Here is a 16,531-nt window from a genome sequence, read left to right as displayed (position 1 = left end):
ATGTGCACTAAACCAGGTAGAATGATTTATGAAATGGGTGGGGTAGCAGAAAAGCCTTTTACTTTTGTATTTTTATTGAAAAAAATAATATTTTGAGAGCTTTCCTTTTAATTTTTATTAAAAACACTTTTATTCTTATTATTTTTTATATCATCGAGGAGATAATTTTTCCTTAAAAATCCCTTTATTCGTTAATTGGTTAAAGTCAAACGGTTATGCCATCAAATAGAGGAAAAATTAATAGCTACTTAATATATATAATCGATTGATGGCTCGATCCAATAGAAATAATTAGTGAAAAATCTCCATTGTTTTCAATTAAATCAATGAAAAATACAATACTTTGTTTACTTTTCTACCAGAGTGAATATTTTTATCTATATAAACTGCTTTATTTCTCTTATTTGTTTATTAAAAAAGATAAGAGTTTCTTTACTAAAAAAACATGGCATCACCTGTGTGTTTCTTAACCATGCGGATGCTTTTGCTCTTTTTGCTGTCTTTGTTTCATCTTAGAGCTGCTTCTTCTTCTCCTTCCATGCAGCCTCTATGCCATGATGAGGAGAGTCATGCCTTGTTGCAGCTCAAGGAAAGCCTTGTCATTAATGAGTCCGCTTCTTCTGATCCTTCTGCTTATCCTAAGGTTGCATCATGGAAAGTTGATGGAGAAACCGGTGATTGCTGCTCATGGGATGGTGTTGAATGTGACGGAGACTCTGGTCATGTGATCGGCCTTGACCTCAGTAGCAGCTGCCTTTATGGCTCCATCGACTCCAATAGCAGCCTCTTCCACCTTGTTCAGCTCAGAAGGCTGAATCTTTCTGACAACGACTTCAACCACTCCAAAATCCCTTCTGAGATTCGAAATCTCTCAAGGCTGTTTGATCTAAATCTCTCAATGTCTGGCTTCTCGGGTCAAATTCCAGCAGAGATCTTAGAGCTTTCCAAGTTGGTTTCCCTTGATCTGGGATGGAATTCTTTGAAGCTCCAAAAGCCTGGTCTGCAACATTTAGTTGAAGCATTAACCAACTTGGAGGTGCTCCATCTCAGCGGAGTGGAAATATCATCCAAGGTACCTCAAATCATGGCAAATTTATCCTCTCTGTCATCTCTGTTTCTCGAAGGTTGTGGATTGCAAGGAGAGTTCCCCGTGGGAATTTTCCAATTACCCAACCTTCACTTTCTTTATATCCCGTATAATCCATATCTCACTGGATATTTGCCAGAATTTCAATCGGGCAGCCAGATTGAATTATTGGTTCTTGCAGTGACGAATTTCTCAGGTCAGCTACCGGGGTCCCTTGGGAACCTCAAATCATTGAAAGTATTTGATGTGGCAGGATGTTATTTTTCAGGGGTGATACCATCTTCACTTGGTAATCTTACGAAACTGAACTATCTAAACCTTTCTCAGAACACTTTCTCTGGGAAAATCCCTTCCACATTTGTCAACCTTCTCCAAGTTTCTTATCTGAGGCTTTCTTTCAACAATTTCAGTTCTGGTACTATAGATTGGCTTGGTAATCTAACCAATCTCAATTATGTAGACTTGCAAGACACCAATTCATATGGTAACATTCCATCCTCTCTTAGAAACTTGACTCAGCTCACCATCTTGGCGCTTCGAGGAAATAAATTAACTGGTCAAATTCCATCTTGGATAGGAAACCATACCCAATTAATCTCACTATACCTTGGTGACAACAAACTGCACGGTCCGATTCCTGAATCTATTTATAGGCTTCAAAATCTTGAAGAACTTGACCTAGGAGATAGTTTCTTTAGTGGTACTTTGGATTTGAACCTTCTTCTTAAGTTCAGAAACCTTGTTTCACTCCAGTTATCGTATTCCAATTTGTCTCTGCTTAATAGCAACAATGCTACCATTCCTCAGCCAAAACTTAAACTCTTGACGTTGAGTGGATGCAATCTAGGTGAATTCCCCAGTTTCTTGCGTGATCAAAACCATTTGGAGATTTTAGAGCTTGCCGATGACAAACTGGAGGGACACATACCCAAATGGTTTATGAACATGAGTACCATAACACTTGAGTTTCTATGTCTGACTGGCAACCTTCTGACTGGATTTGAGCAATCCTTTGACGTCGTTCTTCCATGGAAGAATCTACGCTCACTGCAACTTTATTCGAACAAGCTCCAAGGATCCCTTCCAATTCCACCACCAACAATCTTCGAATATAAAGTCTGGAACAACAAATTAACCGGAGAAATACCAAAAGTTATTTGCGATCTGACTTCGCTTGCTTTCCTTGAATTGTCAAATAACAATTTGAGCGGCAAACTTCCGCCGTGCTTGGGCTATAAAAGCAGGACTGCTTCAGTTCTGAATCTGCGCAACAATAGTTTCAGCGGTGATATTCCTGACACATTCACAAGTGGCTGCTCATTGAGTGTCGTTGATTTCAGTCAAAACAAACTGGAGGGGAAGATACCAAAATCATTAGCCAATTGCACCGAGCTAGAGATTCTCAATCTTGAACAAAATAACATAAATGATGTCTTTCCTTCTTGGTTGGGTGCTCTTCCTCATTTGAGGGTTCTGATATTGAGATCTAATGGGCTCCATGGTGTGATTGGGAAACCTAAAACCAACGTTGAATTTCCGAGGTTACAGATTGTTGACCTCTCCAACAACAGTTTTAAGGGTAAGTTGCCACTTGAATATTTCCGAAATTGGACAGCCATGAAAACAGTCCACAAGGAACACTTGATTTACATGCAAGTAAACACAAGTTTCATAATATATGAATTTTTAATCACAATTCAATTTCAATTCTCAATGACAATGACAAACAAAGGTGTGATGAGACTATATGAGAAGATCCAAGATAGTCTCACTGCTATCGATTTCTCAAGTAATGGTTTTGAAGGAGGAATCCCAGAGGTCCTCGGAGATCTCAAAGCACTTCATTTGCTCAATCTCTCCAACAACTTTCTCAGGGGTGGCATCCCTTCATCCTTGTCCAACTTGAAAGAGATTGAATCTTTGGACCTTTCTCAGAACAAACTCTCGGGAGAGATTCCTGTCCAACTTGCACAGCTCACCTTCCTCGAGGTCTTTAATGTGTCTCACAATCTTCTCTCAGGTCCGATACCACGAGGAAATCAATTCGGAGCATTTGACAACACTTCATTTGATGCGAATCCAGGATTGTGTGGGGAGCCCTTGTCAAAAGAATGTGGAAATAATGTCGAGGACTCGCCGCCAACAGCTAACGAAGATGAGGGCTCGGGATATCCACTTGAATTTGGTTGGAAGGTGGTGGTGATAGGTTATGCAAGTGGATTGGTAATTGGAGTGATTCTTGGATGCGCTATGAACACAAGGAAGTATGAATGGCTAGTGAAGAATTATTTGGCGAGGTGGCAATACAAAGGTCAAAACTTGAAGACTCGCCTGCGTAGAAGTTGATTTCTAATTATTGAGGTGTTTTCTAGTTTGTGAATCATGTTAAGATTGTATTTTCTTTTCATTGTCTTCTCTTTCTTAATTTTCACGTGTAAGGATAGGAGTGATTTTCTCTTGGATGGTTTTTTGTGCATAAAATAGTTATAAAATTAAGTCCAGTCATCCACATGAAAATGTTTCTGTTCAATAATAATTTTAAATAAAATTTTAATCCAAAACATAAGTGGATCCTCTTTTAATTTGATATTAAATGCATCCATATTCACTATGTTTGTTATAAACAAATTCTAACTATTTTAAATTAATTAATTCCATTAATTCAATATGGGGCCGGGTCAAATTATTTACATAATCAATCCCTTCATCCACCCATGCGTTGTTTTCAACCAAATCTTGTTTCCTTCACAGAACTAATTAATGCATATATATGTCTCTGCTTAATAGCAACAATGCTACCATTCCTCAGCCAAAACTTGAACTCTTGACGTTAAGTGGATACAATCTAGGTGAATTTCCCAGTTTCTTGCGTGATCAAAACCATTTGGAGCTTTTAGAACTTGCCGATAACAAACTGGACGGACACATACCCAAATGGTTTATGAACATGAGTACCGTAACCCTCGAGGCTCTATCTCTGGCTGGCAACCTTCAGACTGGATTTGAGCAATTCTTTGACGTTCTTCCATGGAAGAATCTACGCTCACCGGAACTTTATTCGAACAAGCTGCAAGGATCCCTTCCAATTCCACCACCAGCAATCTTCGAATATAAAGTCTGGAACAACAAATTAACCGGAGAAATACCAAATGTTATATGCGATCTGACTTCGCTTTCTGTCCTTGAATTGTCAAATAACAATTTGAGCGGCAAACTTCCGCCGTGCTTGGGCAATAAAAGCAGGACTGCTTCGGTTCTGAATCTGCGCAACAATAGTTTCAGCGGTGATATTCCTGAAACATTCACAAGTGGCTGCTCATTGAGTGTCGTTGATTTCAGTCAAAACAAACTGGAGGGGAAGATACCAAAATCATTAGCCAATTGCACCGAGCTAGAGATTCTCAATCTTGAACAAAATAACATAAATGTTGTGGTAAACTCAATCTAGAAGGTCAAGGAAGGCAACCACCGCCCAACCACCAACCATCAGTTGTCACTGACCAGCTGCCAGCCATCAGCTATCACCGTCCAGCCGCATACTGACAGCCGCCTCCACACTTGAAGTTTGATTTTTTCTTATTCTCAATTTTTATATAAATAGGCAGCTAAGTTTATGTTATTATGTGTGGAGAGATTAGAAAGAAACACTAGAGAGAAAGAGAGGGTGTGTATTAAGAGTGTTTTGTTTGTATTTTGTAAACTTGTTGTTTTTGAAATAAAACCGTGTGTTTTATCCCCTCTGAGTGTTTCAAAGCCACCACCAATGGTTTCTCCCACCAACAATTGGTATCAGAGCCTCGTTCGTCAGAAAATAGAAGAGGTTTGGGATATACCCAAATTTTCAAAGTTGTCAAAAACATATTTTGATCATTCCACGGTGTAGAGTTCATCCATACGAACTCACTGGTGCAAAAATCAGCTTCATCGGAGCAAGCGGTAAGCCATATGCGCCGCCTGAAAGTCCGGGAACTGTAGCCCAGTCGCAACCACGCGCCTAGAGGTAGACGATGACTGAGCCACACGCGCGCCATATTAGAGTCGTTTAAGCCACCTAAGTCGCCTCCTAGCCGAGCCGCCCTCCAGCTGAGCTGTTCGCCAGCCAAGTTGATAGAATATTCTTGGTTCAACCCCAGCGAACCGCCCGACGTACAGAATCGATTTTTTGACCGGTTCACCCCATTTCTGACCAACTTTCAACAAAGTCAGACCGGTTCCCTACTATTTTGAGCATTCCAGATCGATCTGCAGTGTCTATTTTGTCAAATTCAAACTCCCAGAAGTGATATAGTCATTCAAAGAAGCAAAAATGACTACAGAAAGTACACAAACACTCATCCCGAAGCTGACCAAAAACAACTATGATAGTTGGTGCATCAAATTGAAGGCATTCCTTGGTTCACAAGAGTGTATAGAGATTGTGGAATATGGTTATGATGAACCAGAGTCCAAAGAATCAGAAGATGCTCTACAAAAGGCATAGAAGCAAGTCCTAAAAGCCAATAGAAAGAAAGAAAGACAACAAAGCAAAGACCATCTTTTATCAAGGTCTTGATGAAGACACATTTGAGATCATTGCATCCGCAGAAACATCAAAAGAAATATGGAAGGCTCTCCAACAAAAATACAAAGGTGCTGACAAAATCAAGAAGATTCGTCTTCAATCTTTGTGAGGTGCATTTGAATTATTGCAAATGAAGTCCTCAGAATCTATTTCTGATTATCACACAAGAATTATGGTGATAGTCAATCAGATGAGAAGAAATGGAGAAGCCATCACAGATTCTCGAATTACTGAGAAAATTTTGAGATCCCTAGATCCAAAATTTGATTTTGTTGTTGTCTCTATTGAAGAGTCCAAAGAAGTGGACAAGTTGACAATGGATGAGCTTATGAGTTCTTTGTAAGCTCATGAGCAAAAGATTGCAAAAAGAAATGGAGATAAGGCAATTGAGCATGCCTTACAAGCAAAGTTGTCTCTCAAAGACATATATAAGCAAGGGGAGACTTCAACAAGTGGATATACTACTCGAGGAAGAAGTCAACAAACATGAGAAGGATTTCAGCGATTTCAAAGAAGAGGATCTTGGAATACAGGTTTTAGAGGAAGAGGTGGTAGAAACACCACCAGAGGAGATCGAGGACAACAAGCATTCACTCCTAGAGGAAGAGGAGGCGGTTACAATAACCGTGACAGGAGGAGTATCCAGTGTTTATAAATTGCAATCAATTTTAGGCACTATAGCACTGAATGTCAAAGGAAAGCTCCTTTAGAGGTACGTGAGCAAGCCAACTATACAGAGAAGGATGTCAACAGCAGAGGACCAGCTGCATTATTTGTCTAACAAGGACTTGGCGAGAAACAAGAGAATATTTGGTATATTAGATTCTGGAGCCAGCAATCACATGTGTGGGCCAACAAGAATTTATTTGGTGATCTAGATGAGACCATACAAGGTCTAGTTACTTTTGGAGATACCTCAAAAGTTCCTGTTGTAACCCATTTTTGGGTCCCCATGAAAAATAAAATAAATAGCCAAAAGAGTTTAGAAAAAAAAGCAGGAGGCAGAAACACTCAGAAAACAGTCAGAAAATTGGTCAAGGAATTTAAAAATACAAGGATTGAATTTTTGACAGTATATTCTTGAAGGATGAAAGCCCTATTGAGAAGGAAAATTTGAATTTTGAGGAGAAAAGCCCAAATTTGGATGTTTATGGACTTAATTGGATTTTTATTTGAATTTATAGAAGATTTTGATTGCAAGAAAAAATTGATTTTTAAGTCAATTTGGGCTTTAATTAAGAAGAAATTTAAGTTCTGGGGCCAAAATATATTTTTTAGGAATTATTTAGGTCAAATCAGGGGGCTTAATTGCATAAATATTGAAGTTTATTGGCCAATTAGGGACTTAATTGTGAAAATCCGAAAACCAGGGACCAATTTGGAGAAGGCGCAAAGATAGAGGGGGCTGTTTGGAATTGTTTCAGGGGCTTAATTGAAGAAATTGGAAGTTTATTGATCAATTAGGGGCTTAATTGTGAAAATCAGAGGCCAAGGACCAAAGTGAAAAACGCGGCAAAACTATAGGGGTAGGGACCCGAATTTGGCAGGGACGCAAATTGAATTTTATTCTTGATTGAAGGACTCGATTGAAGGACTTAATAGAACAAATGATAAATTGAGGACTGATTTAAAAAATGTTCTGGCACCTTTATTTTAAAATGAAACGGCGCGTTTTATCCAAAACGACGTCGTTTCATGCATAATAATAAAAAAAAAATTAAAAAAAAGAGAGACCAAACGGTGCTGTTTTGAACGGCACTGTTCACTTTCTTCTTCCCCCGAACATTACAGCGGGGAAGAAGGAAAAGATTGCATTATTTGTTTTTTTGCAGGTCCCTCTTGCCACCGACCAAGGCCCCACACCGGTGGGCCACTGACAGAAGACACTGGCCGACCACCCGCAGCACCGCCGAAGCCGAGGGAGGCTTGCCTGGACAGCCGCTCCACGACCCGCTCCTCGGCTCCACGTTGAAGTCGCGCCCATGGTTCTATAAATAGAGAACCGAAAGGGAGAACAAGGGACAAAAAAAAAAATAACAGAAGAGGAACCCGAAGAGAACAAAAAACGAAGACAGAGAGAAACCACCGAACTTAAGAAACAGCCACCGAAAACCCAAAACTGAGAAGCTTGGGAAAATTTGAAGCCGATAGGAATCTCAAGAAACCGAAACAGAAGCAACAAACCGGGTGAACGACGACGAACCGTGGGAAAAAAAAACTGTAGCGCCGCCTGACTCGCCGTCCGTAAGCCACGACGCTGCACCGCCTCCACCGCAGCACCGCCAGCAAGCCACCGTCTCCACCGCACCAGGTACGCTTCCTTTTCCCCCCTGCATTTTTTTTTTAAAACCTGCATCAGTTTTGCCTCCTACATGCAGAATCGTTCTGCATGCAGGAGGCGGGGGGGGGGAATAATTCCCCCCCCTGCTTTGTTTTTTATTTCCCTAGGCCAGATGGTGTCTGGCCCAGAGCTATGTGGGACGGGCTAGAGGGATCTGGCCCAATCCGGTGGTCTGGGCCGCGTCCGACCCAGATTACGCGGCCCAGACCGAGGTTAATTAGTTTTTTGGGCCGAGTTCGGCCCAACGACTTTTGGGGTTGGGTCCGGCCCAGTTTAGTTGGGCCGGCCCAGCCCACTTAATATATATATTTTATTATATTATTATATTTTTTTATTATATTATATTATGCATGTATATATATTAAAAAAAAAATCCGAAAAGTTTTTTTTTTTTTTTGAAAAAATATATTATTGTTTCCTTTTCATATATATATATTTTTTATATACATTGGTTTGTATTTTTTTATATTGTGGAGACACAAACTCAGTGTTTAAAATACCCGGTTTTCATCAAAACATCCAGAGTTTGAAAGATAAAAATGTCTGTTTGCTTTCAAAAATTCTAAAAAAATATCCTTAAGAATATTGTGGATTTTCCTGCACATTTAGTTTATGATTTTTTACATTGGTTTGTATTTTTATACCGTGGAGATACAAATTCAGTGTTTAAAAATACCCGTTTTTCATCGAAAAACAAATATTTTACAAAAAAAAATGTTTTCTTGCGTGTTGCAATACGACCAATACTCTAACATGTTTTGAATGTTCTTTTTATAAAAAAATATATTGGAAGCTTCGAAAGTGTGTTTTTGCATAGATTTCTAAAACACAAATTATTTTCTTTGCATTTTTGGATTTTACAACAAGTTTGTAAAATTCCAAAGGGTATTGGCCAATATTCCAAAAACTATAAAAATCTTATTTTGGGGGGAGAAAATTTATTTATTATTCACCGCTAATGTTTGGATAAAGAAATCCTTAAAAGGATGAATATCCAAAATATTATTGGGATTAATAAATTCGTACACATTCTTGAAAGAAGCCTTGATTATAATCGAGGACATTTCAAAATTTTAATTTTTTTTATTATTCCACGATTTATGAGTCGCAAACTCTTGAAATACTAAGGAAAAATGAGCTTTCAAAGCACATGGAATCTCCTTAGATTTCTATCCAAAATCAATTGACGAGCCTAGAAAATACCAACACCATAGCAATTATAGAGCAAACTAAAACACCAAGCAGCTTACTTTAGGTAGGGCGTACTAGGGGTGCTAATACCTTCCCTTTACGCAACCAGTCCCTTGCCTTAGAATCTCTGAAAGACCAGTTAGGGTTCCTAGTGACCAAAATACTAGGTGGCGACTCCAAAGAACCAAATCAGCAAAACAGAACAAAACGAAAGTCGCCAGTTGAATGTCGTAAAAACTAATTTTTTGTTATTTTTTTTGGGGTGCGACAGAATTGCGACTCCACTGGGAACCTTGGACTAAGCTTGGTAATTGTTTTTTTATTATGCTATGTGTTGTTGTTGTTTTTCTTTTTTTTACTATGAATGGTTTGCTTTGTTTAAAAGCTTTAGCATACATCTTTACATTATATCATACATGGCATAGTCATGCATCACTTTATTATTATTATTATGTTTTGGAGGGCGCACACATGTAACTTTAAGTTTAAGTGGGGGACTAGCAGCTTGCCTTATGACTTGAGTCAAGGTTTAAGTTTGTGTAAACCCCAACTCTTTGCTGAGTGTTTAGACTGATTGTGATTGGTACACGTAGCATCCCACTATCTGCTAGACCTCCATATCGCCTTTACGAAGGTTGATCACTGGAACAGCAAGAGACCCTCTTTTAGAAACCCAGTAGTAAACCTACCCTATGACTCACGTAGAGGAACTAGAACCTATCCTTAGGGTGTATGTTCCAATGTATCTTTTGCATCAAAACAAGTCTAAACCCCAATGCATTTTGAATTGCAGGACTTGTGAATGAAATGGCCATCATCACTAATTCATCACGAAATGGCATTTTTTGTATCCATCACAATCATACATTTTTCTATGCATGCATCTGCAGATTAAGAAACATAGGTCCCTCTTCTAGAATCCACAACACTCGACAAAGATCAAGAATGGAAAACGAAGAAAGAGCTCACTTAGAGTCGCACTACCAGACCGAGTTGGAATCCGTGAAAAATAAAGTTTCTCGACTGACCAATCTGCTTGAGCAACTTTTAAGAGCCAAAAATGGGGAGGGAACGTCTACCCAACCACCTATAGGAGCACCGTCAGTTCATGTCCCAGGGGTATCTCAGAACTTGGGGGCAGATTCAGTGACGGGGCAGCACTTTGCGCCTACCATTCCCATTCAACCCCCTCAAGCTCACATCATTGTAGATGGGCCTTCCGATAATAGGTCCACCGGATTTATGAACGATGACAAGATATCAGCCTTGGAAGAAAGGTTAAGAGCAGTCGAGGGAAATGACTGGTTTGACCCCATGCGAGCGTCTGAAATATGCTTGGTACCAAACATCACGGTACCAAAAGATTTCAGGATACCGGAGTTTATAAGGTACACTGAGTTGGAATGCCCAAACACTCACCTTCGATCTTATTGCAATAAGATGGCTGAGGTGATTCATGATGATAAGTTACTGATCTACTTTTTCCAAGACAGTCTATCGGGGTCGGCGCTAAGTTGGTACATGAGGCTGGATAATGCCAAGATCAAGAAATGGAAGGATTTAGTTGAGGCTTTCCTTAAGCAATACAAGTTCAATTTGGAAATTGCTCCAGATCCAACGAGCGTTATGTCAATGGAAAAGAGAAGCCAAGAATCAGTAAGGGCTTATGCGCAAAGGTGGAGGGATGAGGCCATGCATGTGCAACCCCCTTTGATAGAAACGGAGATGGTGACTTTGTTCGCCAATACATTCAAGGCACCCTACTACGAGCACTTAATGGGTAGCTCATCTAAACATTTCTATGATGTTGTACGCATAGCGGAAAGAATAGAGCAAGGGATTAAAGCTGGACGCATAATTGAGCCATTGGAGACAAAGGGTTTTATCGGAAGAAAAATGAAAGGTCCCGTTAACAACTTCAAAGGTGGGTCCAATAACAAGATAACAGATTCATATAACCCACAAATACCTACCTCTCATGTGGCCCACATAAACTTTAACAAACCTTTTTCCCCTAATCGAGCAAATGACCAGTCAAACACCCAAAACAACCACCAAAGACCAAACACAAGATACATTTCAGAACAACTACCGCCATTACCCATGCCTCTGAAGGACATATATGCCAAACTACTAAGCATTGGACAAATAGCTCCTATCCCTACATTACCACTACAGCCACCATTCCCCATCCGGTATAAGCCCGAGTTGACTTGCGAGTACCATGCTGATATTCTCGGGCATTGTCTTGAAACGTGCTATGGTTTCAAGAACAAGTTGTTGAAGCTCATCAAGATAGGATGGGTGTCATTTGAAGACACACCCAATATCAGTTCAAATTCATTGCCTGGTCATGACAAAAGTGATAGGGGATAAAGGGTTGGAAAACCTTGGTCAAGAATCGTCAATAATGAAGAAGGCGAGATCGAAGGAGAAGACAAGGAAACGCAAGTGGGGAAGAAAGATGAAGCATTGCCTCGGTTGACTTTCCACACACTAGAAGAAGTTTTAGAACGGGTTGACCCAAGAACTTCTCGTAGTTTTCAAAATGTAAACAACTTTATTTGCCTTAGCATGTTTTTGTCATTGCTTTTATTTTCTCTAGTGGGCAATCAGAGCTCATGATGTCAGCCAGATTTGGTGTTTGTCTTTGAGCTTACCTTTTCTTTAAATAAATGATGAGTTTATGCATTTTTTGAACAAGTTTGAGTGGTTACAAATAAAGTATCATAAAATGGTTTAATATGAAATTGAAGAAAAGCTAACCCTAAAATACAACTATCATTGATAGCACAATAAATTGCGTGGATAAATGATTAAGTGGTCACTTTATAATAATTTGTAATTTGTCTTTTAAAGAATAGAATTTATCAACCATAACAATGTGCATTTTGAAATGAAAAAAAAAATCATTATCTCTTCACTCACTAAAAACGTTTATCACTAGCTGAATGAATTACTTCTCTATATAAAAGCCCAGACTAATATCGCACCCCTACACTGGGGGCAAGACGAGATGTTTTATGAAAAGTTTTACGTGTTTAAAATTGGATGGAAGCTTATAGATTTGAAAACCAAGCTAAAGCATTTGACAAAAGCATGACAAAGAGGCAAATACAAGTCATACATTTTGAGAAAAAGGACTAGTTGAAGAAAGTCAAAGACTTCTTCTCCAAGAATATGATAGGCAACACGAGAGATGAATCCAACATACGACTTCAAAAGCAAAGTTCATGTTAAGAGGGAGTCTCATGAACTAGAAGAAGAGGATGGGGCCTATGTTTCAAAACCAGGTACGAATGCATGCATTGCATCTAATCATAAATCATTGCATGTATGTTTTTTTTTTTGGATCGTTACAAGAGGAGATCTTAGCGCATTCCAACAAGATTATGGACGAAGAAAGAATCATTGAGTTGATTCTAGAACAACAAGAAGAGAAGATAATGGTTTTCAAACCGTGCCAGCAGGAAGAACGACATCGATAGCATTTCGGTAAAAAGGAATCGCCAAATGGGATTCCAAGTTGTTGAGATCGCCAGAAAGGATCTCGTATTTCGATGGAGGTCGCCAGAAGGGACCTTAAATTTCAGCTTTTGTATAAAAGGAATCGCCAGATGGGATTCCAAGTTATTTGAGATCGCCAGAAGGGATCTCGTACTTCGACATTCATCAAGGAAGGTCGCTAGAAGGGACCTCATATTGAAACTATTTCTTAGAAAAGCATGGAGTTTACTAAGAATTCTTCCCCTTGGGTAGGTCACCCATACAATGAGACCATTATTTATCTTGGGTAGGTCACCCATACAATGAGACCATTATCTTGGGTAGGTCACCCATACAATGAGACCATTATTTTTCTTGGGTAGGTCACCCATACAATGAGACCATTATTTTTCTTGGGTAGGTCACCCATACAATGAGACCATTATCTTGGGTAGGTCACCCATACAATGAGACCATTATGTTTTCTTGGGTAGGTCACCCATACAATGAGACCATTTTTTTTTTCTTGGGTAGGTCACCCATACAATGAGACCATTATTTTTCTGGGTAGGTCACCCATACAATGAGACCATTCTTCATCTTTTACCTGGGTAGGTCACCCATAATAATGAGGTCATTCTTCCCCCTGGGTAGGTCACCCATAATAATGAGACCACTCTTTTCCTTTTCCACTCGGGCAGGTCACCCATCATAATGAGACCACACACGTATTTTTGTATTTGGTTATGGTTAAGAGGAATCGCCAGATGAGATTCCAAGTTGATTGAGATCGCCAGAAGGGATCTCGCATTTCGATATTGGTTAAAGGAGGTCGCCATAAGGGACTTCATATTTTAGCCTTGGTTAAGAAGAATCGCCAGATGGGATTCCAAGTTTTTTGGGTTAAAGGAGATCGCTAGAAGGGATCTCGAGATGACTATTTTGATCATAGTTTTTAGGTTAAGGAGGATTGCTGTAAAGACAAAGTTTCAGAGCAATCGAGCTCCGACCAGATCAGTTTCAGGAGCTCAGTTTTGGTTTATCTTTATAAAACTTACTGCGCAGAACCTCTGCTCCGTAAGCTTTATAAAGAGGGGGCATCCGTTGTAACCCATTTTTGGGTCCCCATGAAAAATAAAATAAATAGCCAAAAGAGTTTAGAAAAAAAAGCAGGAGGCAGAAACGCTCAGAAAACAGTCAGAAAATCGGTCAAGGAATTTAAAAATACAAGGATTGAATTTTTGACAGTATATTCGTGAAACATAGGTCCCACACCCAGAGTCCATCAAACCCGTTTAAGATCAAGAATGGAGAATGAAGAAAGGGCCATCCTAGAATCCCGCTACCAGACCGAGTTGGAATCTGTGAAAAACGAAGTTTCTCGACTGACCAATCTGCTTGAGCAACTTTTAAGAGCCAAGAACGGGGAGGGAACGTCTACCCAACCACCTATAGGAGCACCGTCAGTTCATGTCCCGGGGGTAGCTCAGAACTTGGGGGCAGATTCAGTGACGGGGCAGCACTTTGCACCTGCCATTCCCATTCAGCCCCCTCAAGCTCACATCACTATAGATGGGCCTTCCAATAATAGGTCCACTGGATTTATGAACAACGACAAGATATCAGCCTTGGAAGAAAGGTTAAGAGCAGTCGAGGGAAATGACTGGTTTGACCCCATGCGGGCGTCTGAAATATGTTTGGTACCAAACATCACGGTACCAAAAGATTTTAGGATACCGGAGTTTGTAAAGTACACTGGGTTGGAATGCCCAAACACTCACCTTCGATCTTATTGCAATAAGATGGCTGAGGTGATTCATGACGATAAGTTACTGATCTACTTTTTCCAAGACAGTCTATCGGGGTCGGCGCTAAGTTGGTACATGAGGCTGGATAATGCCAAGATCAAGAAATGGAAGGATTTAGTTGAGGCTTTCCTTAAGCAATACAAGTTCAATTTGGAAATTGCTCCAGATCGAACGAGCCTTATGTCAATGGAAAAGAGAAGCCAAGAATCAGTAAGGGCTTATGCGCAAAGGTGGAGGGATGAGGCCATGCATGTGCAACCCCCTTTGATAGAAACGGAGATGGTGACTTTGTTCGCCAACACATTCAAGGCACCCTACTATGAGCATTTAATGGGTAGCTCATCTCAACATTTCTATGATGTTGTACGCATAGCGGAAAGAATAGAGCAAGGGATTAAAGCTGGACGCATAATTGAGCCATTGGAGACAAAGGGTTTTTTCGGAAGAAAAATGAAAGGTCCCGTTAACAACTTCGAAGGTGGGTCCAATGACAAGATAACAGATTCATATAACCCACAAATACCTACCTCTCATGTGGCCCACATAAACTTTAACAAACCTTTTTCCCTTAATCAAGCAAATGACCAGTCAAACACCCAAAACACCCACCAAAGACCAAACACAAGATACATTTCAGAACAACTACCGCCATTACCCATGCCTCTGAAAGACATATATGCCAAACTACTGAGCATTGGACAAATAGCTCTTATCCCTACATTACCACTACAGCCACCATTCCCCATCTGGTATAAGCCCGAGTTGACTTGCGAGTACCATGCTGGTATTCCCGGGCATTGTCTTGAAACGTGCTATGGTTTCAAGAACAAGTTGTTGAAGCTCATCAAGATAGGATGGGTGTCATTTGAAGACACACCCAATATCAGTTCAAATCCATTGTTTGGTCATGACAAAAGTGATAGGGGATAAAGGGTTGGAAAACCTTGGTCAAGAATCGTCAATAATGAAGAAGGCGAGATCGAAGGAGAAGACAAGGAAACGCAAGTGGGGAAGGAAGATAAATCATTGCCTCGGTTGACTTTCCACACACTAGAAGAAGTTTCAGAACGGGTTGACCCAAGAACTTCTCGTAGTTTTCAAAATGTAAAACAACTTTATTTGCCTTAGCATGTTTTTGTCATTTGCTTTTGTCTTTGCTTTTATTTTCTCTAGTGAGCATTCAGGGCTCATATTGTCAGCCAGATTTTTGTGTTTGTCTTTGAGCCTACTTTTTCTTTAAATAAATGATGAGATTATGCACTTTTGGAACAAGTTGAGTGGTTACAAATAAAGTATCATAAAATGGTTTAATATGAAATTTAAGAAAAGCTACCCTTGAAATACAACCTCACCTCTGGATAACATAATGAATTGATACATCACCTGTAAATTTTCTTTCAAGATAAAAATAGAGTTTATCAATCCTAACAATGTGCATTTTTGAAAAAAAAATTATTGTCCTTTCACTCTCTAAAGAGTTTTTTTTGTTGGTGGTTTTTTGTTTTGGAGTCGGAAGGAATTTCTTCTCTACATAAAAGCCCAGACTAATATCGCACCCCTACACTGGGGGCAAGACGAGTTGTTTTATGAAAAGTTTTACGTGTTTAAAATTGGATAAAAGCCTATAGATTTGAAAACCAAGCTAAAGTATTTGACAAAAGCATGACAAAGAGGCAAATACAAGTCATACATTTTGAGAAAAGGACTACTTGAAAAAAGTCAAAAACTTCTTCTCCAAGAATATGATAGGCAACACGAGAGATAAATCCAGCATACGACTTCAAAAGCAGGTTCATATTAAGAGGGAGTCTCATGAACTAGAAGAAGAGGCTGGGACCTATGTTTCAAAACCAGGTATAAATACATGCATTGCATCTAATCATAAATCATTGCATATATGTTTTTTTTGGATCGTTACAGAAGGAGATCTTAGCGCATTCCAACAAGATTATGGACGAAGAAAGAATCATTGAGTTGATTCTAGAACAACAAGAAGAGAAGATAATGGTTTTCAAACCCTGCCAGCAGGAAGAACGACATCGATAGCATTCGGTAAA

At 39.6% G+C, this 16,531-nt stretch overlaps 1 protein-coding gene and 1 pseudogene across 1 annotated transcript; both read left to right on the top strand.

Moving 5' to 3' along the window:
* The first annotated feature begins 395 nt into the window (after nucleotides 1-395).
* LOC118056135 (receptor-like protein 6) lies at nucleotides 396-3,592 on the top strand. The gene has a single exon (XM_035068256.2). It carries the CDS (start codon nucleotides 446-448, stop codon nucleotides 3,431-3,433), a length of 2,988 nt encoding a protein of 995 aa, XP_034924147.1. The 5' UTR covers nucleotides 396-445; the 3' UTR covers nucleotides 3,434-3,592.
* Nucleotides 3,593-3,857: 265 nt separating this feature from the next.
* Nucleotides 3,858-16,531, top strand: part of LOC118056134 (receptor like protein 27-like) — a 68,783-nt pseudogene continuing 56,109 nt past the window's right edge.

Source organism: Populus alba, chromosome 16 (genome assembly GCF_005239225.2).
Source record: "Populus alba chromosome 16, ASM523922v2, whole genome shotgun sequence".
Lineage (NCBI taxonomy): Eukaryota > Viridiplantae > Streptophyta > Magnoliopsida > Malpighiales > Salicaceae > Populus > Populus alba.
The sequence above is the reverse complement of the archived record's forward strand: the minus strand, read 5'-3'. Positions and strand labels throughout refer to the sequence as shown.

Excerpts from the sequence above, each read along its gene's own strand:
- LOC118056135 (XM_035068256.2), top strand. The coding sequence starts at position 446 with ATGGCATCACCTGTGTGTTTCTTAACCATGCGGATGCTTTTGCTCTTT.